This window comes from Bison bison, unplaced genomic scaffold, assembly GCF_000754665.1.
Source record: "Bison bison bison isolate TAMUID 2011002044 unplaced genomic scaffold, Bison_UMD1.0 scf7180017864373, whole genome shotgun sequence".
In the NCBI taxonomy this organism is placed as follows: Eukaryota; Metazoa; Chordata; class Mammalia; order Artiodactyla; family Bovidae; genus Bison; species Bison bison.
In genome coordinates this window covers 10,490,055-10,516,951 of record NW_011494945.1, presented here as the reverse complement: position 1 = coordinate 10,516,951, position 26,897 = coordinate 10,490,055, and the positions used below count along the sequence as shown (strand labels likewise).

Here is a 26,897-nt window from a genome sequence, read left to right as displayed (position 1 = left end):
TAGAAGCAAGGTCCAATGCTGTAAAGAGCAATATTGCATAGGAACCTGGAATGTCAGGTCCATGAATCAAGGCAAATTGGAAGTGGTCAAACAAGAGATGGCAAGAGTGAATGTCGACATTCTAGGAATCAGCAAACTCAAATGGACTGGAATGGGTGAATTTAACTCAAATGACCATTATATCTACTACTGCAGACAGGAATCCCTCAGAAGAAATGGAGTAGCCATCATGGTCAACAAAAGAGTCCATAATGCAGTACTTGGATGCAATCTCAAAAACAACAGAATGATCTCTGTTCGTTTCCAAGGCACACCATTCAGTATCACAGTAATCCAAGTCTATGCCCTAACCAGTAACGCTGAAGAAGCTGAAGCTGACATTATGAAGATCTACAAGACCTTTTAGAACTAACACCCAAGAAAGATGTCCTTTTCATTCTAGGGGACTGGAATGCAAAAGTAGGAAGTCAAGAAACACCTGGAGTAACAGGCAAATTTGGCCTTGGAATACGGAATGAAGCAGGGCAAAGACTAATAGAGTTTTGCCCAGAAAATACACTGGTCATAGCAAACACCCTCTTCCAACAACACAAGAGAAGACTCTACACATGGACATCACCAGATGGTCAAAACCGAAATCAGATTGATTATGTTCTTTGCAGCCAAAGATGGAGAAGCTCTATACAGTCAACAAAAACAAGACTGGGAGCTGACTGTGGCTCAGATCATGAACTCCTTATTGCCAAATTCAGACTTAAATTGAAGAAAGTAGGGAAAACTACTAGACCATTCAGGTATGACCTAAATCAAATCCCTTATGATTATACAGTGGAAGTGAGAAATAGATTTAAGGGCCTAGATCTCATAGATAGAGTGCCTGATGAACTACGGAATGAGGTTCATGACATTATATAGGAGACAGGGATCAAGATCATCCCCATGGAAAAGAAATGCAAAAAAGCAAATGGCTGTCTGGGGAGGCCTTACAAATAGCTGTGAAAAGAAGAGAAGTGAAAAGCAAAGGAGAAAAGGAAAGATAGAAGCATCTGAATGCAGAGTTCCAAAGAATAGCAAGAAGAGATAAGAAGGCCTTCCTCAGCGATCAATGCAAAGAAATAGAGGAAAACAACAGAATGGGAAAGACTAGAGATCTCTTCAAGAAAATTAGAGATACCAAGGGAACATTTCATGCAAAGATGGGCTCAATAAAGGACAGAAATGGTATGGACCTAACAGAAGCAGAAGATATTAAGAAGAGATGGCAAGAATACACAGAAGAACTGTACAAAAAAGATCTTCACGACCCAGGTAATCACGATGATGTGATCACTGAGCTAGAGCCAGACATCCTGGAATGTGAAGTCAAGTGGGCATTAGAAAGCATCACGACAAACAAAGCAAGTAGAGATGATGAAATACCAGTTGAGCTATTCCAAACCCTGAAAGATGATGCTGTGAAAGTGCTGCACTCAATATGCCAGCAAATTTGGACAACTCAGCAGTGGCCACAGGACTGGAAAAGGTCAGTTTTCATTCCAATCCCAAAGAAAGGCAATGCCAAAGAATGCTCAAGCTACCCCACAATTGCACTCATCTCACATGCTAGTAAAGTCATGCTCAAAATTGTCCAAGCCAGGCTTCATCAGTACGTGAACCGTGAACTTCCTGATGTTCAAGCTGGTTTTCGAAAAGGCAGAGGAACCAGAGATTAAATTGCCAACATCTGCTGGATCATGGAAAAAGCAAGAGAGTTCCAGAAAAACATCAATTTCTGCTTTATTGACTATGCCAAAGCCTTTGATTGTGTGGATTACAATAAACTGTGGAAAATTCTTCAAGAGATGGGAGTACCAGAGCACCTGACCTGCCTCTTGAGAAATCTGTATGCAGGTCAGGAAGCAACAGTTAGAACTGGACATGGAACAACAGACTGGTTCCAAATAGGAAAAGAAGTAGGTCAAGGTGGTATATTGTCACCCTGCTTATTTAACTTCTATGCAGAGTACATCATGAGAAACGCTGGACTGGAAGAAGCACAAGCTGGAATCAAGATTGCTGGGAGAAATATCAATCACCTCAGATATGCAGATGACACAACCCTTAAGGCAGAAAGTGAAGAGGAACTAAAAACCCTCTTGATGAAAGTGAAAGAGGAGAGTGAAAAAATTGGCTTAAAGCTCAACATTCAGAAAACGAAGATCATGGCATCTGGTCCCATCACTTCATGGGAAATAGATGGGAAAACAGTGGAAACAGTGTCAGACTTTATTTTTTTGGGCTCCAAAATCATTGCAGATGGTGACTGCAGCCATGAAATTAAAAGATGCTTACTCCTTGAAAGTTATGACCAACCTAGATAGCATATTGAAAAGCAGAGACATTACTTTGCCAACAAAGGTCCGTCTGGTCAAGGCTATGGTTTTTCCAGTGGTCATGTATGGATGTGAGAGTTGGACTGTGAAGAAAGCTGAGCGCCGAAGAACTGATGCTTTTGAACTGTGATGTTGGAGAAGACTCTTGAGAGTCCCTTGGACTGCAAGGAGATCCAACCAGTCCATTCTGAAGGAGATCAGCCCTGGTATTTCTTTGGAAGGAATGATGCTGAAGCTGAAACTCTAGTACTTTGGCCACCTCATGCGAAGAGTTGACTCATTGGAAAAGACTCTGATGGTGGGAGGGATTGGGGGCAAGAGGAGAAGGGGACGACAGAGAATGAGATGGCTGGATGGCATCACTGACTCAATGGACGTGAGTCTGAGTGAACTCCAGGAGTTGGTGATGGACAGGGAGGCCTGGCATGCTGCGATTCATGGGGTCACAAAGAGTCGAACACGACTGAGCGACTGAACTGAACTGAACTGAATCTCTGAATGGCTTCCCTCGTGGCTCAGATGGTAAAGAATCCACCTGCAGTGCAGGAGATCCAGGTTTGATCCCTGGGTTAGGAAGATCCCATGGAGAAGGGAATGGCTACCCAGCGCAGTATTCTTGCCTGTAGACTCCCAGGGACAGAGGAGCCTGGCCGTCTCCAGTCCATTGTGTCCCAAAGAGTTCGACATGACTGAGCGACTAACAATTTCATTTTAAACCTCTGAATGGAGTCAGAGAATAACGTATTACCATGAATCATTATAATCCTATCAGTATTTTATTCCAAAGGTACCATGTGTGGTGTCACCTTGGCACTAAAAATAGAACTTATTTTATATAGCAGAAGTAGCAGCTGAGAAATTTAACTTAGCATGAGCAATTCACTTAACCCCTTATAATTCAGTCCACCTTTTGTTCAAGTGAGGTTTGGACTAAATAATCATTAACAATCTTATTGATACTAAATCCGGGATTCTTTAAGCACTTACTGAATGGTAATTGTTTGCAGGTATTAGGCTAAGTCCTTTGGGAAATATTAAGATATATATGTCACAACCCCTGGCCTTCAGGAGAAGATAAATCCCAAAGTGCAAATGCATACACAAATACCACATTATGTAGATATATATTGTAAAAACTAAATAAAAGAATCAAGTAAGTGAGAGAGAAGATTATTTCTGACCTGGGCGATTTGAATGAATGCATAAAGGATCACATGGGTTATGATACTTCACTCTTCAGTAAGATTTTGATAGACAGCCATGACGAAGAGAATAACGTACCCCCATCAGCCTAAGTTGAAATACAGAGATGAGAAAACATGAAGTGTGTTTAGGAAAGTACAAGTTGTGCATGTGTGCTCAGTCACTCAGTCGTGTCTGACTCTTTGCAACCGCATGGACTGTAGCTCACCAGGCTCCTCTGTCCATGGAATTTTCTAGGCAATAATACTGGAGTGAGTAGCCATTTCCTCCTACAGGGGATCTTTCTGACCCAGGGATCAAACCTGCTTCTCCTGCAGTGGCAGGTGGATTCTTTATCACTTAGCCACCAGGGAAGCTAAGTTAGCCAGCTTTATTAGAGTAATGGGAAAGGAAGTGGAAAATATATCTAGAGGTAACATTATGAGTGGTCTAACCTACAATTTAAGACAAGTATTGTAAATTTTTGAGACAGGGAGACCAACCAGCTACAGTTTATTCAGAGAACATACACAGGTGTAGAAGAAGCTAAGGATAAGAGAGGAGTTCTGATGCTGAAATACCAATAAGAAAACTATTACACTCATCCAGGTAGAAGGTAGTTAGGACCAGAAGTAGGGCAGTGGCAATCCAATGAAACGTTGAGGCAGGTGAAAGAAAGGATGCATGCAATTCAATAAATGATTGGATAAATGTAAGATTGGAACCAGTGTGACTGGAAAAACGGAGGCACTTTTAATAAAAATTGCTGAGGCAAGAAGTTGATTTTTTTGAAGAAATAAAATGAGCTAATTCCCCATCTTTCAACAAATCCTTCCCACTTATGTAGCAGCAATTTTGGTATAATAGCAGATAGAATATTCTCTGTGAATTCACGTCCTTTTCTTGCAGGCCATTATAGTTTCTTAGGGATTTTTTTTGGTCAATGACTGTGAATCCAAATTGCCTTGTGTGCTCATTTGGGGAAGGATGGGAGTATATGATAGAATGGAAAAAAGTTTTCTTTCAGAATATTATGAAGATTAGAAGTAAGAGCAGGATTTTACTTTAGATATGGAAGAGCAGTTCAATTACAGATGATCCGTATCAAGAATTGTAATAGTAGAAAATGAAATCAAATTAAGTGCACCCATATACTAGGAACTATGAGGAAATAAGTGACAGAATTTTGATTACACAAACAAAGCATGAACATATGATAGCTCTAATTAAAACTGCTATTTCTCCCTTCTCTTAATTATAGTAGTTGACCTGTGCTCCACTTCATCTGAATTCATAATCTGCACTTTCTAGAGTGGGGAGTGAGAAAGAGAATGAAAGTAAAGGACTATTTATAATTAGTGAGGAGGGAGCTTAGGAGAAAAAAAATAGTTCAGTTCAGTTCAGTCACTCAGACATGTCCAACTCCTTGTGACCCTATGAATTGCAGCACGCCAGGCCTCCCTGTCTATCACCAACTCCCGGAGTTCACTCAAACTCAAGTCCATTGAGTCGGTGATGCCATCCAGCTATCTCATCCTCTGTCGTCCCCTTCTCCTCCTGTCCCCAATCACTCCCACCATCAGGGTCTTTTCCAGTGAGTCAACTCTTTGCATGAGCTGGCCAAAGAATTGGAGTTTCAGCTTCAGCATCAGTCCTTCCAAAGAACACCCAGGACTGATCTCCTTTAGGATGGACTGGTTGGATCTCCTTGCTGTCCAAGGGACTCTCGAGTCTTCTCCAACACCACAGTTCAAAAGCATCAGTTCTTCAGCACGCAGCTTTCTTCACAGTCCAACGCTCACATCCGTACGTGACCACTGGAAAAACCATAGCCTTGTCTAGACGGACCTTTGTTGGCAAAGTAATGTCTCTGCTTTTCAATATGCTATCTAGGTTGGTCATAACTTTTCTTCCAAGGAAGCATCTTTTAATTTCATGGCTACACTCACCATCTGCAGTGATTTTGGAGCCCCCCAAAATAAAGTCTGAAAGTGTTTCCACTGTTTTCCCATCTATTTCCCATGAAGTGATGGGACCAGATGCCATGATCTTCGTTTTCTGAATGTTGAGCTTTAAGCCAACTTTTTCACTCTCCTCTTTCATTTTCATCAAGAGGGTTTTTAGTTCCTCTTCACTTTCTGCCATAAGGGTGGTGTCATCTGCATATCTGAGGTGATTGATATTTCTCCCAGCAATCTTGATTCCAGCTTGTGCTTCTTCCAGCCCAGCGTTTCTCATGATGTACTCTGCATAGAAGTTAAATAAGCAGGGTGACAATATACCACCTTGACGTACTCCTTTTCCTATTTGGAACCAGTTTGTTGTTCCATGTCCAGTTCTAACTGTTGCTTCCTGACCTGTATATAGGTTTCTCAAGAGGCAGGTCAGGTGGTCTGGTATTCCCATCTCTTCAAGAATTTTCCACAGTTAATTGTGATCCACACAGTCAAAGGCTTTGGCATAGTCAATAAAGCAGAAATAGATATTTTTCTGAAATACTATATAAAGCTCTAAAAACAATTTTTAAAGAATTGTGTACTGTATAGGCAGTGGTGATTTTGTTTTTTCCATCTGATTCCTACATAGCATCAGAGAACAGAAAAAGTGATGCCAAATTATACTTCCACATGAGGGACTTCTCAGTGTCAGATTACCTGCATGAGAAACTTCTTTAAAAAAAACACAAAACCTGTTTTGGGGTCTCTATAACAACCTAGAAGGGTGGGATGGGGTGGGAGTTTTGGGAGGGAGGAGACATGGGTGTTACTATGACTGATTCTTGTTGATGTATGACAGAAAATCACAAAATTCTGTAAAGCAAATATCCTTCATTGTACAAAATTAAGTGGCAAAAAAAAAAAAACCCTGTGTTGCGTGTTGTATTACTTTTCCAATGAGTATTCTCCTTTTGCATTGGAATTTGAAGTGTTGGTTTTATCTTTTCCATGTAATTATTTGGTTATATGTAATTATTTAGCTGCCTTTAGAGTCATAACTTCGGAAAGTTAGAGATTTCTCTAATCCAGCATTTCTCTAAGGATGTTAGTCATCTGTAGTTATATCTAAGAAAGGTCTCTGTGAACAATTAGGTTGAGAATTTGCTGGGTTAAACATTGTTAAACAAGATTTTTTAGTGGAGGCGGGGGAGGGTATGAAATATCAGAGTTTTAAATAGGCTAACAGCAGTAAAGAATCTGCCTACAGTGCTGGAGAATCAGGAGACCTGGGTTCAGTTCCTGGGTTGGGAAGATTCACCTGGCTGAGGAAATGGCAACCCACTCCAATATTCTTGCCTGGAGAATCTCATGGACAGAGGAGCCTGACATGGGGTTGAGAAGAGTTAGACACAACTGAGCAACTGAGCACACACATACACATATACATGATCCAACTAAGAGGAAACTACATTTAGCAGCAATTCACAAACTTATTTTACCACCGTCCTTTTCTCATGAAATCTTTTTCCGAACCATTGTTCCTCAGAACACTGTTCCTTAAATTTACAGATAAATTCAAAAAAGAGAGAATTGACTCATTCAAAGTTGCATGACTGTTGACTTAAAGAATTGGACTTCAATCAGGGTCTCCTACCTACCATATTCAGATTGGCTTCCTTTTTTCCCCCAAATTCAAACAAGTGTTTAAGACTGCTACATGGTATTTGAAACTAGATCTGTTAAATGCATAAGGGAATTCAGAAAAATAAATAAAATTAGGATGAATTAATTACTTTATTATTGTTTGAATTGGCACATAGGTTGAAAGAGCCAATTATTATTTGTAACCTAAGTTACATTTTTACAATCAGGAAATTAAAAAAAAAAAAATCAAGTTATCTTTCAAATCCCCCCCCCAAAAAAGCTATAATGGTACAATAATGTGTGTATCCAAGAGCTTCCCCACTTTCCCCCCCAAAAAATTGGAGAAAATGACTGTTTATAATTTGCTGTCAGTTATTCCAGACCCCATAATTATATAAGTAAACATGTACCTTTTAAAAACTTCTCTGTATAGACAATATTATGGGAGATACACTGTTCTTCCCCTTAATTTTTTTATTCGGCAGTATTACAGATTTATCTTGCCCACAGTAATACATGTAGATCTTTTAATGACTCAGTGGTATTACATTATATACCTTTATTATAATGTATTTAATCAGTTCCCCATTGGTGGACGTTAGGGTGATTGTTGTTTAGTCGCTGTGTCCCCTTTAGACTCTTTGCAAACTCATGGACTCTAGCCCTCCAGGCTCCTCTGACCGTGGTATTTCCCAGGCAAGAATACTAGAGTGGGTTGGCATTTCCTTCTCCCAAGTGATCTCCCCAACCCACTGATTCAACCCTTGTCTCTTGCATCTCCTGCACTAGCAGAAGCAGGCAGATTCTTTATGAAATGTTATGAGTTTATTCTTTCACTGCCAGCGTTATTACAACAGGAAACTTTTAAATGGTATCCCTTTCACTGAATTTGAAAAAAAATGATTTTATACTTAATAATGAATAACTGGAGATGTCTTGCTATGTTAATCTTAAAATCATGAGATAATTTGTAAAGCATTAATAATAATCATAATCTCTTTTTCTCTCTTCCTCTTCTGTTCTTCTCAGAGCAAATTATTCATGGAAGGATTTAGAAGCCTAAAAGAAGGAGAACCAGTGGAGTTCACATTTAAAAAATCTTCCAAAGGCCTTGAATCAATACGGGTAACAGGACCTGGTGGGAGTCCCTGTTTAGGAAGCGAAAGAAGACCCAAAGGGAAGACACTACAAAAAAGAAAACCAAAGGGAGACAGGTAATCATTTTACTTTGTTAGTCTGTGAGTTTATTTTATTTGGAAAATATTTCTGAAATCTCAGTTTATATTTTTATTATGCTATTAAATCTTGCCACAATAAAATAAAATGCCACCACTGAGTGTTTGAATAGAATTTATCAGAAATATAGGCTATCTTGCAATTTGAACTCTGCAGAATATGTTTAACTGAGCCTTCAGCATTAGGCACTCAGCAGTCCCTTAACCACTATTTCCACCAGACTATTCAGATAAGTGAAGTTCCTAATAGACAGAGGTAGGTGCCCCTCAGTACATCCTAACACTTCACCTGTTTGTTTCAAATGAGAATACACTTATTGTTTTGACTGTTTTGAAAGATAATTCACTACTGAAAATTCAAATATAAAAAAAAATCACCAAATATCTTAACTACAGGTAGGTTGGAATTATGATATTTGTGCAATATTTTTGATTTTGCTTTTTTTTTCACTTAACAGTGTATTTTGGAACATTTCATGTCAGTCTTTGTCATCTACATAAATTCCCACTGTGTGAATGTAACAAAATTTAAACAAGGCTCTGTTAAATTAATGTAATTGTTAAATTTAGGCTATTTCCAATATTTTTAATTTACCAATAGCACCGTAGTAAGAATGCTTATATGTACATTTAAAAAATTGTCTGATTCTGTCATTAAGGGATACATACCTAATACTGAAAAATCTGGATCAGAGACTATGCCTTTTAAAATTTTGATATCTGTTTCCAAACTGTTCTTTAGAAATAAGGTCAATGGATAACCCGTTTAAAAGTGGGACTGTTCATTGAATAATGTCATCTTTTAAATTTTGCCAATTACATAGGTTAAGAAATGCAGCTCATTTTTTTCCTTTGCATCCTTTGGCTAAGGTTAAATATATTTTCATATGTTGATTTTCAATTTTATTTTTTTCTTCTATGAATTGCGTGTTCTTTGTCCTTTGCTTATTTCTTCTGAGATGTTCATTTGTCATTGTTGATTTGTAAGTTCTCTTAGAAAAAAAAATCTCAGTTTTCCTCTTTCCTATGCTGGGAAAAACTCAGTTCTTCCATGTTATGTTTCCCTCCTTCGTGTCTCTATTACTTTTACACAGAACGTTTAACTTTTGATGACCAAATGTGCGGAGGTTTTTCCCCACACCAAGCAATGCTCCACTATCCAGCTGAATGTTCTACTGTTGAACTCAGTTCTTACAGCATCTACCTGGAGATAGTATCAGGTCCCACAGGTTAAGGGCTCAGTCTTACAGGACCATCCTACCATATTTCAGATGCTGATTGCCCTGCAACTTCTTTCTCAGTTGGCTTTAAATCAGAGGTTTCTAAGACCCCCTCTTCAGGTTTGATTAATTTGCTACAGCAGCTCACAGAACTTAGAGAAACCCTTACATTTACCAGTTTATTAAAGATTATGATAACAGCAGGTAAAGGATACACATAGAGAGATTTTACATAGGGTGAGGTCGAGGAGGGTCCCAAGCATAGGAGATTCTGTTCCCAGGGGTTTGGGTGCTTTATCCTCCCAGTGTGGATGTGTATGCCAGTCTGGGAGCTCTCTGGATCTTTACTTTTGGAATTTTGTGGAGATTTCATCATATAGATTTGATTTTCAGCCCCTTTCACTTCTCTCAAGAAAATTGGGATAGGGCTAAAAATTCCAAGCTTCGGTCATAGCTTGGTCTTTCCAGTGACCAGCCCTCACTCATGAGCCATCTAGGAGCCCACTCATTGTCTGTCACCTCCTTAAATGGAAGACCGTCCTATCATGTAGGAAATTACAAGAGTTTCAAGAGCCCTGTGTCAGGAACAGAGGTCAAAAACTGATACCAGATAAAGAGGTACTCCTAGTGTTCTTATCACTTAGAAATTACAAGGGTTTTAGGAGCTCTGTGTCAGGAACTAGGGGCAGAGACCAATATATTTCTTATCTCACATTCTCTTTGTATACTTACCATATTAATCTTTTTTCTCAAATAGGAAATATCTGTTTCAGCTTGTGAAATATACTTATGTATGTGTATGTTTGTATGTATTTTTTACATAATATACATATAAGTAAAATACCATATGATCAAATAGTATATGATAAAATATGATACGATTTGCCTTGCAAATACTATGTAATCTCCCTTACATATAGAATCTAAAAGCAAAAACCAAGGTCTTGTAAACAGAAAACAGATTGGTGGTTGCCAGAGGAGACTTGGGGACCTTTCATATGAATTGATATTAGAGTAATATTAAGAAATTGTTTATTTTGATGGGAACGATAAGGTGTGATTTTTTTTGATTACTGATTCTTACTAGTAACTTAGATATGCTTAGATTTTCTTTCTTCATGATCCAGGCTTGGTAGTTTGCATGTTTCTTGGAATTTATTTATTTTAGTTTCTTCAATTTATTGTTGCTTAGTCACTAGGTCGTGTCTAATTCTTTTGCGACCCTGTGGACTATAGCCCATCAGGCTCCTCTCTTCATGGGATTTCCCAGGCAAGAATACTGGAGTGGGCTGCCCTTTCCTTCTCCAGAGGATCTTCCCAACCCACGGATCAAACCCATGTCTCTTGCATTGGCAGGAGGATTCTTTACCATCTGAGCCACCAGGGAAGCCAATTTATTTAATTTGCTTGTGTATAATTGCTCATGGTAGTCTTTTATAATCTTTGTATTTCTGTTGGATCAGTTGTAATGTCTTCTCTTTCGTTTCCAATTTTATTTATTGGAGTTAAGTTTGGTTCAAGCTTTGTCTGTTTTGTTTATCTTTTTGAAATATCAGTTTCATTTATCTTTTCTATTGTCTATTTAGTGGTCTTTATTTTCTTCTTTCTACTAATCTGGACTTCGTTCATTTGCAACTGACTTTGAAATTGACTTATTTTACTCAATATAATGGTTTTGAAATTTATACAGGTTTTTGAATATTTCAATTCCGTATTTCCCTCTTATCTGCAGTTTTGTTTTCTGGGGCTTCATGAAATCCCAAAAAGTTATCCATGGTCAACAACTGTCAAAAACATTAAATGGAAAATTCCAGAAATAAACAATTTGTAAGTTTTAAACTGTGCACTCTTCTGAGTAGTGTGATGAAATCTTGCAACATTTTCTTTGTCCTACCAGGGATCTGTATCACCCCTTTGTCCAGTATATACCCTCATTAGTCACTTAGTAGCCATCTTGTATACTAGGTTGACTGTCATGATATTGCAGTGCTTGTGTTCACATAACCCTTTTTTTAACTTACTAATGGCGCCAAAGCAGAGGAGTAGTGATGCAGGCAGTTTGGATTTGCCAAAGAATATCCACGAAGTACTTCTTTTGAGTGACAAGGAGAAAGTTCTTGACTTAATGAAAAAAAATCATTTGCTAAGGTTACTAATATATGATATGAAGACGTCTTCTGTGTGTGAAGTTGTGAGAAGGAAGAGGAAGTTTGTGATAATTCTGCTGTTGCACACCAAACTGCAAAAGTCATGGTCACAATGCATGATAAGTTCATAGTTAGGATGAGAAAGGCATTAAATTTATATAGTAAGATGTTTTGAGTGAGAGAGACATTAATATAGCTTTTATTATACTATATTGTTATAATATTTCTCTTATTAGTTGTTGTTAATCTCCTGGTGGCTCACATGGTAAAGAATCTGCCTGCAATCTGGGAGGCCTGGGTTTGATTCTTGGGCTGTGTCGATCACCTGGAGAAGGGCATGGCAACCACTCCAGTATTCTTGCCTGGAGAATCCCCATGGAGAGAGGAGCCTGGTTGGCTGCAGTCCATGGGGTTGCAGGGTCAGACAGGACTGAACGACTAAGCACACATGCCTAATTTATAAATTAAACTTTATCATAGGTGTGTATATAGAAAAACATCTTATGTATAGGGTTTGGTGGTATTCATGGTTTCAGGCATTTTCTCAGGGTCCTGCAATATATTAATATCCCCCACAGACAATGGGGGCTAATAATTCATTCCTTTTTATTGTTTAGTAGTATTCCATTTTATGAACATAGCAGTGTTTTTCCACTTATCTATTGAAAGACATTTAGGTAGTTTCAGTTTGATAATTATGAGTAGAGCTGCTGCAAACATTTGTGTACAGGTTTCTGTGTGAAAAGTTTTCATTTATCTAAGAGTGAGGCTTCTGGATAATCTGGTTGTAAGTTTATGTTTAACTTTATAAGAACCTGCCAGATTTTTCTCCAGACTGATTGTACCATTTTGAATTCCCTCCAACAACATATGAGTATTCCGGTTGCTCTGCATCTTGACCAGCATTAGGTATTGTCAGTACTTCTTACAGAATTTTAAGCATTCTAATCTACAGTGATATTTCATCATGGAATTTCCATTTCCCGAGTAGCTACTAGTATTTACTGATATTTAGCTCCTTTTATCGGAGAAGGCAATGGCAACCCACTCCAGTACTCTTGCCTGGAAAATCCCATGGACGGAGGAGCCTGGTGGGCTGCAGTCCATGGGGTCGCTAGGAGTCGGACACAACTGAGTGACTTCACTTTCACTTTTCACTTTCATGCATTGGAGAAGGAAATGGCAACCCACTCCAGTGTTCTTGCCTGGAGAATCCCAGGGACGATGGAGCCTGGTGGGCTGCCGTCTATGGGGTCGCACAGAGTCGGACACGACTGAAGTGACTTAGCAGCAGCAGCTCCTTTTATGTTTTTGTGTCATCCTTATATCCTCTTTAGTGAAGTGTCTGTTCATACCTTTTGCCCATTTCATACTGGATTCTTTTCTTATTGTTGCATTTTGAGAGTTCTTTATATAAAATGTGGATACGAGTCCTTAGATACATGATTTGCAGATATTTTTACCTCTGAGTTTATAGTTTATCTCTCCAATCTCTTACAGAGCAAAGGTTTTAAATTTTGATAAAGATATTTATCAATCTTTTACTCTATGTCATGTTTAAAAAAAATCTTTGATTAACCCCAGATTTGATTAATCACAAAGTTTTTTCCCCTGTGTGAGGTGTGAGGTTGAAGTCTAGGCTCATTTTTCACCTTTAATAACATGAATTGTTGAAACACCATCTGTTGAAAACTATATCTTTTCTCTTGAAATGTTTTTAAATTAAAAAGCTTAATTTCTATTATATAGTATCAGTGTTTAACACATTCAAATTTGGTTTCATCATTCAGAACTTATTTGTTCCATATATGTATATACATAGAATTATATCTTGTGAAGATCTATGTTCTGTGGCAAGAAATAAAAATAATTTTAAAGATTCTGTCAATTTTAAGTAAACTATTAACAGAAGAAAATGGGTTTACTTTTGAATTCTGTCTTAATTCTGCTGAATGCTGTTTAGTATGCCGATAGTAGTGTCCAGCTATGTAATAGCAGTACATGTTAACTTGTTTTGTTTTAAATCCTCCTTGTTTAAAATATTCTCTTGAAATTTTAAATGGAATAATTTTTTATTTATATTTGCTGTTTACTTTTTTCTTATGTTCATTATCAGAGATTAAGAGATTTAATGATCTTATAAAAGCTCTCTTTATACTACTGATAAAAATTATTAATTAAAAATTTAAAAACTCATTCTCAAAAACTGGCCTATATTTGGTATCTTTTTATTCTTTGAAGAGCTGCAGTTTACTCTTGAGGGAAAAAAAGTGACCTCTAACAGAATAAAATTGTGAGGGAAGATAGGAGAATGATTTTTTTGTCACTATCTTTACTATTTATATGAAATAATCATGTCAACCTATAATATAAAATTAGATATTTTATATAATAAAATTTTAGTTCCTATTAATGAATGTGTTAGATTAGTAAAAAGGATGTGAACTGAAACAGATGGTATGTTAATGTTTCTATATGTAGGTTAAATGATTTTAATCCTTTCAGAACAAAAATGTGTAATTTTAAAAATATTTGAAATGCATACATATATGATAGGTATATACACATTGAGTATATACATAAAACTGTGTTTTTTGAATTTATGTTTTTTTTAAACCTCCTCTTTTACTCTGATTTTTTTCTAGCAGAGTGAGTATCTTCTTTGTTCTCCTGAACCTTCCACATCTTTTGACCCAACCACACAGTCCAAGAAGTGCTATTCATAATAATAATGCAAGTTCCTTTTCAACAATGTTGACTTGAGATTTACAAAATAACTTAGAAAATAATGTCAACGTTGTGTTGCTTTTATTCTATTTCAGGCAGTAATACGTTTGCATCACTGCATTGGCACATGAGTAAGCTTCCTGATTTTCTACATGAGTTGAAGTTTAAATGTTTTTTGTTTAGAAAGAAGGCTAATTGTTATGATGTTCAGTATTACTGTTTTTGGCATGAAGTGCAGGAAATTCCTTTCATTTGTTCATGTTAGAAATACTTACTAATTTATCATTTTTAAGATGTTTTTTATTTAGACTTAAAAATTGATTATGAAATTTGAAAATCCTTATAGTTCAGTATTAAAATGGTGTTAGAATGGTACATTATGTTTTATTTGAACAAGGTGAATGTAAATAGAAACTCATTGTATATGTCTAAATTATTCTCTATTCGAAGAGCTTACTTGTCTTTTAAAAAAAATTAGAGCGGTATGATAGAAGAATTATTTTTATAGGGTCCTAGTTTTGTGATTTCAAATTCTTTAAATTTGCAAGGTTTTGAAGTCCTAATGCTTTTTTTTTTTTTTTGCTTATGTTTTTAATCTATTTACTTTATCCTCATTGAAGAACTGTATATTTTCACTTGTCTATTAAAAAGAAAAAAATATTTATTTGATGCCCTCATTCACCTTTAGAGCAAGGGGGCTCAAAACTGACTGGTGGTGAGCCTCCTCCACACCTCTCCCCACAAACCTCTATGGCAAAATAATCTCTTCCAGTTATCTCTGTGGTATAATGTGAAGTTTTCCAGGTACTTTATAGTTAGGAATTCTTGTGCTGTATTTTTGAAATCCACATAGCATTTCCAGAAATAATGAAGCTGTACCTAGTTATGGTGCTATTTTACTAAGGATATCTGTTTTATATTAAAAGTTCTTTCAGTGATTTTTTAAAAAAATATTTATTATGTCCCAGAACCTGCTCCCAAAAGAAAAATAAAAATGCTGAAGATGTTTGAAAAATGTAAGTCAACAAATTCCAATAAATAACTGTTTCACCCTGATCCTTGTGTGATTAGATTTAGGAATTTGCTGTTTAGTAGGTTCCTATTGTGGAAGAGAAATCTCTCAGGCATGAATTGATAGTCCAGATCCTTTGAGGTCTGTCTAGTCTGACCTATGACCCCTATTCTTACAAGGTCAACATCTGAGGGCAGGAGATTAAGGCAGTTTAAAGACTGGAATGGTAAATGGAATGGAAAAATTAGCCAGCACATTTTGGGTGCAAAACATCAAAGTCATCAAATAGTTTGCTTATTTTAAACCTGGCTTGTGGTTGTAACAAGCTAATTTTACTATGTTTTTTGGAATCAGAAAATTTTACTAATCATAATTCTCAAGATTCTATTTATGTATTATTAACTGTATAATACAAATTAATAAAGCTTAATCTTTTGAAATATCAGGAAATGTGGAGATGTCACAATTTCAGTACATTTTAGTGTTTCATTCAGCTTAGATGCTTAATTTAAATTAAAATTGGGAACAAATTTACCTTAGCTTTGAATGTGAAATAATTTTATCAACATGTTGAGTAAAATATATGTTCAGTTGTATATAATTTAAAGTGACCAAGGCTTTAGTTGTAATTATATGCTATTGACTTTTAAGAAAAATCTCTTTTTGAAAAGTAGAGATAGAAAATAGAAGAAAGTAAATTGGTTAAGCGGAGACAATTTCCTTTTTTTCCCTGCTAGTTCCTAGACTTTACTCTTTTATATCTTACCTCTTTCCTGCTTATGCCTTTAATTGTATGCTTTTCATTGTAATTTCAAAATAGGCTTTAAATCTTAATTCCTAAGTTTTGGTCTGTAGTAAGCAATTCCCACCACCCTTTTACGTTTGTAGCCTGGACAGCTGTGAATTTGCATCTTCTGCTTCCCTACTAATAACTGGCAAGGACTAGAGTTGAATAACTGAACTGTTGAGTCCACATTTCCATTCATTCATACAGTGACTAAGGAAATTAGTAACACCAAAGGAATACCCAAGTCTCCTTAATTCTCCTGCATATTTTATTCTCCCCCAAATTTTCCTTATTATATACTTAATTTTAGGGTGTTTCCTTTCTTCTTGTGATTACTTGGCTAGAGATCTCTTAATGAGGCAATTATGGTTGTTTCCTTCATTCACATTATCTTAGCAGATGCTCTCCCTGCTGTGACCTCTGTTCAGACCAGGCAGACAATGTGTCGTTCTCATCACCCTCCACAAGACATTGTGTGGGCTGAGTTTCATTTGGCGCTGCATAGGTCTCCCAAGATGACTGATAAAAATGGTCAGAAGCCAAGTGGCAAATAATCACAATTTTAGGTTGATTTTCTGATTGCTGTTTTATTCTAATCAAAATAAATAGTAAAGTAATGCCTAAAAAAAAAAAGGTCCAGAAGCAACTGATAATAAGTAGAAGTTGTGTGTCTAAACTCTGATATTTAAGGATCTAAAAGTGTAAAGCCAAACTTACAGCTCTTAGATTTGGGAAAGATTTTAGTTTTCTTAAACAAGACCCAGAACACACAAACTCTAAGCGATAAGGTTAAATTGACTACTTCAGAATTCAAAACTTCTACCTGGCAAAGATTTCAGTCAGGAAGATAGTACCACTTTAAGGGTTATGAAAACCGAAGATTTAGAACTTAGATAAATGTGGGAGAGTTGGTGGGGAAGGGAAGAGTCAGCGCATTAGAGAACTATTCACTAACCAGTCTTCAGAAGCCCTGAACTAGATAGACAAATCAGAGCTTGCAGTGAAATCTGAAAAGCCAAGCATATCTGGTATGGCAGAGGAACTGGGGAGAGCTGTGGAATCTGCTGCCTCTGTGTTGCCACAACCTCTCTGGGTTTGCAAAGAACTCATGGGAGCTGAGTCGGACATGATTAAGTCACTGAGCATGCACATGCTCTGGGTTTGCAAACAAGTGATGGTGTCAGGCTGATGGTCAGCAGGACCAATTTGGGAAGACAAGCTAGGTACAGAGCGCCACAGAGGACACACTAGGGCCTGCCTGGCAGACCTGTGTGGCCTACTGTGTCTCACCATGATACCCTTCCAGGAACTGTGGCTTCTGCTTTATTTTTGCTTTCTTGTAGGATACCAGTTTCTCTTCTGGCTGACTCCAGCTACCTTTATCAATCCGGATTGTTTTTAAAAATTTCACTATAATGTTGAATAATAAAGCAAGTTGCAGAGTGATCCATGCAATATTATTCAACCTGGAATCATCCAGGAAGAAGACTCTGGGAAGTACAGTTAGCAGACATAACCAAATTGAGATAAAATAGTCCAGCACCAACAGTGTAAACCAAGTCAGAAAATACAATATAGGGTGGGAAAAGATATTTGCAATGTGTGTAGCATGAAAGAATTAATATCCATAATGTATAAAGGACTACTAATCAAGAAGTACAAGCCCAAATGAGCAAATAAACAGCTACCTTTATCAATCTGGGTTACTTTTAAAATACTGATATTTCAAATTTAATTTTATTAAATTTCGGATTTAATCTATTAATTTTTTCAGTTAATCATCATTTTAATTGTTTCCCTTCTATTTATTGTGAATAGATTGGATTATATCAAAAGACTTCATCTATTAGCATAATTCTTTAATTTTTTACTTCAAGTTATTGATAAAATGAATTACATCTACAAAGTCTGTGAAGTTGAATAATTCTTAGATTCTTGGGGGCGGAGAAACCCATCTTAGTCATGACATGCTAATGTATTCAGTTTCATAATGTTTATTTGTCTTCATGAACTTGGGCTGTAAAATGTGTTTTCCTCATCATATTTGATTATTAAGTTTACTTAATTCATATTTTAGGGAGGTTTATGTCTTTCTGTGTTGTGAGGGGTTTTAATATACATAAGAACTAAAGTTGTTGTTTAATCACTGAGTTGTGTCGGACTCTTTTGCGACCCTGTGGACTATACCCTGCCAGTCTTCTGTCCATGGGATTTCCTAGTCAAGAATACTGGAGTGGGTTGCCATTTCCTTCTTCAGGGGAACTTCCCTACCCAGGGATCTAATCCAGGCCTCCTGGTGGATTCTTTACCACTGAGCGATCAGGGAAGCCCTGAGAACTAAAGTACTGGTCTTCAAATTGGAAAATCTACACTCTAATAGATAGACAAGATAATAGATTCATTTTCTTCATACATGAAACAAACACGTCTTGATACTGTTTTATTTACTTTATTTTTTGTTTTATTATGTATAGTAGCATGCATCCACCCACTCCAGTGTTCTTGCCTGGAGGATCCCAGCGACAGGGGAACCTGGTGGGCTGCTGTCTATGGGGTTGCACAGAGTCGGACACGACTGAAGCGACTTAGCAGCAGCAGCATGCATCTACTTTGGGCTCCCCTCATGGCTCAGCTGGTAAAGAATCCGCCTGCAATGCGGGAGACCTGGGTTTTATCCCTGGGTTGGGAAGATCCCCTGGAGAAGGGAAAGTCTACCCACTACTGTATTCTGGCCTGGAGAATTCCATGGACAGAAGACTGGCAGGCTATAGTCCACAGGGTCGCAAAAGAGTCCACGGGGTTGCAAAGAGTCGGACACAACTGAGCGACTTTCACGTGCATCTACTTTATGAATACAAACAAATATATGTATATTGGGATGGATTTTCAAAAATATTTTACTGATAAGTGTGTGTGATCAAAATAACTTGGAACCCGCAGCTTAGAAGGTTATAGAATGAAGCTACAAAACATCTAAGCCCCTCATTTGCCTTTTGTAGTTTAAAGAATTTAATTTTCAGAGTCTTTTTTATTAGGTTTTTGTGCTTCCTATTGGTCAAATTTAGTATATTTTGCTGGGGAATTATTTACTTCCTTTATATTTTCTCATGAGCTCAGTCCCATCCGACTTTTGGTGCCCCCATAGAGTGTAGCACACCAGGCTCCTCTGCCCATGGAATTTTCCAGGCAAGAATACTGGAGTGGTGTGCCATTTCTTCCTACAGGGGATCTTTCTGACCAGTGATTGAACTCGACTTTGGCATCTCCTGCATTGGCAGATGGATTTTTTTTTACCACTAGTGCCACCAGTATATATAGCCGTAAAGTTGCAATGAGAGTCACTTAATTCTTTTAGTCTCTTACATTATGCAGTTGGATTTTAATAATCTCTAGGATTTTACATTTTTATTTTCTCTCTTCCTGTTCAGGCTTCTTGAGGATTACCTTTTCAAAGAATTAGCCTTTCTCTTGTTTATAGTTTCTGCTGCTTTTGTTGGTTTTCTCTACTTCTTTACTTTCAGATCTTACAGTAAAAAGTCTTCAGCTTTTGTTAATTTTATTGTATTTTTCTATTTTCTGAAGTTGAGTATTTAACTTACTTTTAGTCATTATTTTTATTAACAATAAAGATTTCACTTAAGTATTCCTTTAAGAAAAGCTTCACTGTGTTGCATAGTTTTGGTGTGAATTTCTAATTATTTTCTAGATAACTTAAAATTTTCATTTTAGTATTCATTTTGCTTTCTGGTGGTTTATAGGGTACAGAATCTTCCTGCAATGCAGGAGACTCTGGCTTAATCCCTGGATCAAGAAGATCCTCTGGGGAAGGGAATGGCTACCCACTCAGGTATTCTTGCCTAGAGAATTCCATGGAGAGAGAAACCTGGTGAGCTACAGTCTATGGGGTCGCAAAGCATCGGACTTGCCTGAGTGACTAACACTTTCATTTTTGCCTCAAGGATTATTTCATTGTTTTTCATCTGGCTGGAGATATGTTGGTTACTAATCCTTCTGGTGTAAGTAATATGAACCAACTCATAAAGGCAGTGGTCGCTGTACCAGCATTACATGGAAATGTTAGAAATGGAGATTCTCAGGCCTCATCAAGATTTACCTCAGGATGTGGACCTCAGCAGTCTGTCTTTTATTTTTTTAACAAACCCTCCAGATAATTTTGATGGTGCTCTGAAGTTTGCAAACCACTGGTTCCTCCTTAAGGAGGAAAAGAGGAAAGGTATTAACACAGAATTTTATAATTCCAAGAATTAGAATAGCTTTAGATACATCTGAATTGAAGTGCTCAATCCACATGCCAGGAGGGACAGAATTAACAGCAGTTCTAGCAGAAGCCCAGGATTGAGTCTATGGCTAACCTGTAACGTGGGACTCTTAATTTGTTAGACAGAAGTCATTTGCCTACCCTTGAGCTGAGGAGTGAGGTGAGCCCTATCCAAACCATAAGATTTAAAGTAGAGGAAAGAGAAGTCTCCAAAAGAAACCAAAGTGCTATTATGAAAAGAAATGTTGGATGAGTTAGGCAAAAACAATTGATATCCATAAAACAGTGCTATCCAGAGAAGCAGGTCTGCAAACTGTTTGCTTTTGTTCTTCAACAACACTAGGAACTTGTGCTATAATGTAAAACATCATATTTCCTTCACTGATAAAGTCTAGTACAAAGTCTAGTACAAAAACAGGGTTGCCTGTTGTAATATTGTCCCTCTTGAACTTCCAGAATATTGAGTTCTCAGGTGTTACTCGTTCCCTTCGCTGTACTTTCTATTTAAATTTAAAATTTAAAATCATGCTTTTAGTTCCAGACAGACTTTCCCCCCTCTGTTCTAAACTAGCTGATTTAGGTTAAAATTTTCTTCAGAGAAATTTCAGTGGGCGCGTTTTCTAAAGGTATGTGTTTCTTCATCAGATTACATTGTCCGTATGTTTTTCTCCCAACTGTTTATTTCTCAGGTCATGGTTTTCCTTCCCTCAACAAGAATACAGCGCTGCCTTTTAGCATTTCTTGTGTAGAGGCAAATCTCTAAGCTGTGAAAAGTATAGTTTCTGCTGTTCTGAGCTGTCAGTAGACTGAAAACATGACCCTTCTGCTAAGGGAGATAGGGAGATGAGGGGATGGAGGGCAGAGGAGAGAAGCTGTGTTTTCCTCTGCTTACTGAAGAATATATTTAATTTACCAAAGGAACAAAACACGAAAACACTTAGCAACAAATATTAATGAGAAATATGTGGGACCTAAATAGAGAAAATGAATGCTTTGTTAGCGTAAAAGAAAAGTAAACACATCTAAAATCTATCCTGGATTCTATTATTGTGTATGTGTTTGGGTACTGTTAAAAGTGACAGTTTTTCCTTCTTTTATTTTCATCATCTTTTTTTCTAAATAGAATTGATTTTGTTTAATAATTTTTCAAAGTATTTATGGTTTCCCATGTATGAAATGTTTTTACCTACAAATAATCTACTTCATCTCTGATAATTTTTGGCATATCCAATTTTATTGCTCTTTCATTTGTTGAGTTCCTGCATTTTGTTTCTGTCTTTGTTTCTTATATATCAGATAAACACTGATCTATATTTTTTTCTGGTTTATTTCTTTTAACTATTAAATCCATCTAAAATTTGATTTGAAAATTTACCTAAAATAAAGCTTCATTCTAAATTTCCCCATACTCAGCATCTCGTTTGAACTCTTTCTATTAATTTACGAAGTTTCTTTTGTTTTATAATGATTTCTTCTATTATTATTTCTAATGTGTATGTTTCAGGACTCTAATTTTGTACTGTTTGTCTTGATTTTTCTTCACCAAGTTGTCTTTATTTCTCTGTATTTTTAATACCTTTTAATACCTAGAAAACAAATCTCCCTTTATTACTGTTCTAAAATATTCTTGTAGCTCTTGGATGAACTTTAAATCTCTTTGTCAGGTCTTCCCGTCACTACCAAGAGAATCCCACTGTTATTTTGATAGGAATTCAAGTCATTTTATTCATTCCTGAGGTACAGGAATCCCAACTTTACAATTGATAAATCTGAGGAACAATACTATAAATAGAAATTTAAATTTTCATAATAGAGTCATAAGTCTGATCATAGCTGTAAACTATGACTTTATATACCTTGATCTATTTTTTTCATATTCTAAAAATTGTATTAATACAGTTATTGGATATTACTTTAATAGCAACAGTTTAATATCTTTATATTTGTTAAAAATAATTTACCTCTATGTAATAAGTAAATTTGGATCTCTGGTGTATTAGAAAGATGTTGTTAAAGACAGAAGAGAGGGGACTTCCTTGGTGGTCCCGTGTCTAAGACTCCGTACTCCCAATGCAGAGGTCCTGGCTTTGATCCCTGATCAGGGAACTAGATCCCATATGCTGCAAAAAAGAAGCTCGCGTGCTGCAACGAAGATATAAAATCCCATGTGCCACAACACAGCCAAATAAATAAATAGACTTTTTTAAATAAAGGGAACAATAATTCTATAGGTACATGTTTATGTATAGCAGTTAAACTGTTAAGAGTAGAAACAGGAAAAGCAGACAAATAATCCCATCACAGACTGAAAATTATGGGATAACTGAAGGCTTCATTTGTTTCTTTGTCTGTTCTAGGTATATTTTGTATAGGTAGATCTGTTTAATTAAATACTGAGTGATCCTTTACCTGGTCATTTTAAATTATATTTTCTTAAGAAATTGAAAAGCTATCACGTCTGCAAACACTGGTGTGCTCAGTCGTGTACAATTGTTTGTGGCCCCGTGGACTGTAGCCTGCCAGGCTTCTCTGGCCATGGAATTTTCCGGGCAGGAATACTGGAGTGGGTTGCCATTTCCTTCTCTAGGGGATCTTCCCGACCCAGGGGCAAACACTTGAGCCGTACTTTTAAAAAATCACTCACTTTTTGGCTCAGGAAGAAAGTCTGATGTCTTGTCGTGCATGGCCAGGCTCCTTTTCAAATTCCAGTTGGTTGGATGCTAAGCAAAAACCTGGCCAGAACTCAGATCCGTAAACTTTACCACATGCCTCCAAATGGTCAGTATACAATGTCCTTGCTATCTAATACTGCTGTTTAAAAAATCTGAAGCTTCCATATTCTTTCATTCATGAACTGTTTTCCTTCTATTTGGCATTTTTTATAGTTATAATTTTGATCAATACTAAGTGGATTTTAATGTTTTAAAATCACTGTTTTTATATTATCAGGTCAATTATAGGCCTCATTAATTTTTTAAAAATTTGTTTCTTAAATCAGATATAGATCACCAAAATATCTGCGAAATGTTGATTTAGCCACTTTGTTTTATTAGGAAATTCAATACATGGTATAAAATGGAAGACTGTGTTTTACAAGTGATGTAAAAGGTATGTAGGACTCATGTAGGCTAAGTTCAGTTCAGTTCAATTCAGTTCAGTCGCTCAGTCGTGTCCGATTCTTTGCGACCCCATGAATCGCAGCTAAGTAGGTATATCTAAATGAAAAAAAAAGTGCTTATAATGGGAAGTTGTTAAGAGAGTCTTTTTTTTTAGTCTATTTATTTATTTATTTATTTATTTTTTAGAGGCTAATAACTTTACAATATTGTATTGGTTTTGCCATACATTGATATGAATCCGCCACAGGTGTACATGTGTTCCCCATCCTGAACCCCTCTCCCAAGAGAGTAAATCTTAAAAGTTCTCATCCCATGAAAAATATTTTGTAATTCTGTAATGGATATTAACTAGCCTTTTGTGGTTGTCATTTCACAATATATAAAATGTTGAATCATTATGTTATATACCTGAAACTAATGTTGTATGTTAGTTATAACTCAGTTTTTAAGAAACAGATAATCAGAGGACACCTAGTTATAATTAAATTATTAAAGAGTGTTTTGTCCTAGCTTTGTGTTCAATTCTCTTAAAGGACTTTTTAAAAAGATTCAGAGAAGTGTGTCATAGATCAGCAGGCCATGAGACCTACAATCTGAGTTACTTTGACATATAAAATCCATGAGAATAGGATCTGATATTCCTTATTTCTTATTGTGTATCTAGTGTGGTATATAGTGATTGGTAAATATTTCCAATGTCTGTGTGTGGTTGTTTGTCTACATATGTATGTATTCATATTTGCCTAAATATATGGTTATTCTGTAACCTGGTAATTTTTAGTCATTAATCTATTTTCCATTGTTACACATTTTCATCTTAACTGAAATCCATACCATATTCAAATTTCTTCTAAATAACTGCAAAATGTCCTCTTCAGGTGGTTTACATAATTAGTATCTAAAGTGGTGAATTTGTGAATTTCTCCCTCTATATTTGTCCATTTTTGTATGTATGTATAGAAGCATTTATAAATTGAACTATTTTTCATTATGTAGCATACTCCTCTATTCCTAAGAATATATTTTTGCCTCAAAGTATATTTTTACTGTAAATATCAATAAAATCAGCTTTCTTTTGGTTAATATTTGTCTGATGTTCCAGTCTGCTAAAACTGCCATAACCAAATACACAGATGGGTGGTTCAAATAATAATTCATTTCTCACAGTTCTAGAGGCTAAAAGTCTAAGATCGAGGTATAAAGATCAAGGTTTCTCCCAAGGCCTCTGTCCTTGGCTTACAGATGGTGCCTTTTCACTATGTCCTCACATCCTGGTGTTTCTTCCTCTTCTTATAAGGGTACTAGTCATTTTGTATTACAGTATCACCCTTAAGACTTTATTTAACCTTGATTACCATATATATGTGTGTGTGTGTGTGTGTGTGTGTGTAATTTTATTTATTATTTTTATTTTTGACTCTGCTTGGCCGTCAATGCTGTGTGCTTTTTTCTCTAGTTGCGACAAGCAGGGGCTACTTTCTAAAGTTGCGGTGCATGGGCACCTCATTGTGGTGGCTTCTCTTGTTGCAGAGCATGGGCTCCTGGAAACACAGGTTTCAGTAGTTGTGGCACATGGGCTTAGTAGTTGGCGCTCACAGGCTCTAGAGCACAGGTGCATGGGCTTAGTTGCCCTATGGCATGTGGGGATCCTCCCAAACCAGGCATGGAACCCATGTCTCCTTCATTGGCAGGTGAATTCTTTACCACTGAGCCATCTGGGAAGCCCCTTGGAGGGGATCAGTTCAGTTCAGTTCAGTCGCTCACTCACATCCGACTCTTTGCAACCCCATGGACTGCAGCACGCCAGGCCTCCCTGTCCATCACCAGCTCCCAGAGTTCACTCAACCTCATGTCCAGTGAGTCAGTGATGCCATCCAACCATCTCATCCTCTATTGTCCCCTTCTCCTCCCGCCTTCAATCTTTCCCAGCATCAGGGTCTTTTCAAATGAGTCAGTTCTTCGCATCAAGTGGCCAAAATATTGGAGTTTCAACTTCAGCATCAGTCCTTCCGATGAATATTCAGGACTGATTTCCTTTAGTATGGACTGGTTGAATCTCCTTGCTGTCTAAGGGACTTCCAAGAGTCTTCTCCAACACCACAGTTCAAAAGCATCAATTCTTCAGCACTCAGCTTTCTTTATAGTCCAACTCTCACATCCATACATGACTACTAGAAAAACTATAGCCTTGACTAGATGGACCTTTGTTGGCAAAGTAATGTCTCTGCTTTTCAATATGCTGTCTGGGTTGGTCATAACTTTTCTTGCAAGGAGCAAGCGTCTTTTAATTTCATTGCTGCAGTTACTATCTGCAGTTGGAGGGGATATATAAGATCTAATATAATTTCTTCCATCTCTTTCTTTTCAATCTATCTATATTATTTTGTTTTATATGTTCCTTATAAACATATATCTGATTTTTATATTTTTAAATCTAGTCTAACAATCAGTATTTAAACTTGTACATATAGTCTGTACACATTAAAAGCTGTTATTGATATATTTTTACTATAGGTTTTGTGCAGTCTATTCACTCTGGATTTTTTTCTTTTTTTTTTTTTATGTTGTTTTCCTTTCTTCCTTCCTTGATTGAAATTTCAATCATTTACTCTTTGTTTCTTTTACCTTTCCCCCTCAGTTGTATAGAAGTTATACATGTACTTATAGTCTTCTATGATTCCCTTGAAATTCTGCCATGCTTAACATAAGTTATCAAAGTCTAAAGTTAGTCTGCAGCTTAACTAAGGCTGATGTTCATCAGTAATGCATTGGTATAGTCATCATCAGTTCAGTTCAGTTCAGTGGCTCAGTCGAGTCCGACTCTTTGCGACCCCGTGAATTGCAGCACGCCAGACCTCCCTGTCCATCACCAGCTTCCGGAGTTCACTCAGACTCACGTCCATAGAGTCAGTGATGCCATCCAGCCATCTCATTCTCTGTCGTCCCCTTCTCCTCCTGCCCCCAATCCCTCCCAGCATCAGAGTCTTTTCCATGCGAAGAGTCAACTCTTCGCATGAGGTGGCCAAAGTACTGGAGTTTCAGCTTTAGCATCATTCCTTCCAAAGAAATCCCAGGGCTGATCTCCTTCAGAATGGACTGGTTGGATCTCCTTGCAGTCCAAGGGACTCTCAAGAGTCTTCTCCAACACCGCAGTTCAAAAGCATCAATTCTTCGGCGCTCAGCTTTCTTCACAGTCCAACTTTCACATCCATACATGACCACTGGAAAAACCATAG

The 26,897-nt window shown here is 36.9% G+C and overlaps 1 protein-coding gene across 1 annotated transcript in view; it reads left to right on the top strand.

The window, feature by feature from the left end:
• LIN28B (lin-28 homolog B (C. elegans)) overlaps positions 1 to 26,897 on the top strand; it is a 121,775-nt gene that overhangs the window by 63,705 nt on the left and 31,173 nt on the right. The window contains exon 3 of the mRNA XM_010856681.1: positions 8,165 to 8,349. Within this exon, the coding sequence (XP_010854983.1) occupies positions 8,165 to 8,349 (185 nt within the window). The remainder of the gene's footprint in view (positions 1 to 8,164; positions 8,350 to 26,897) is intronic.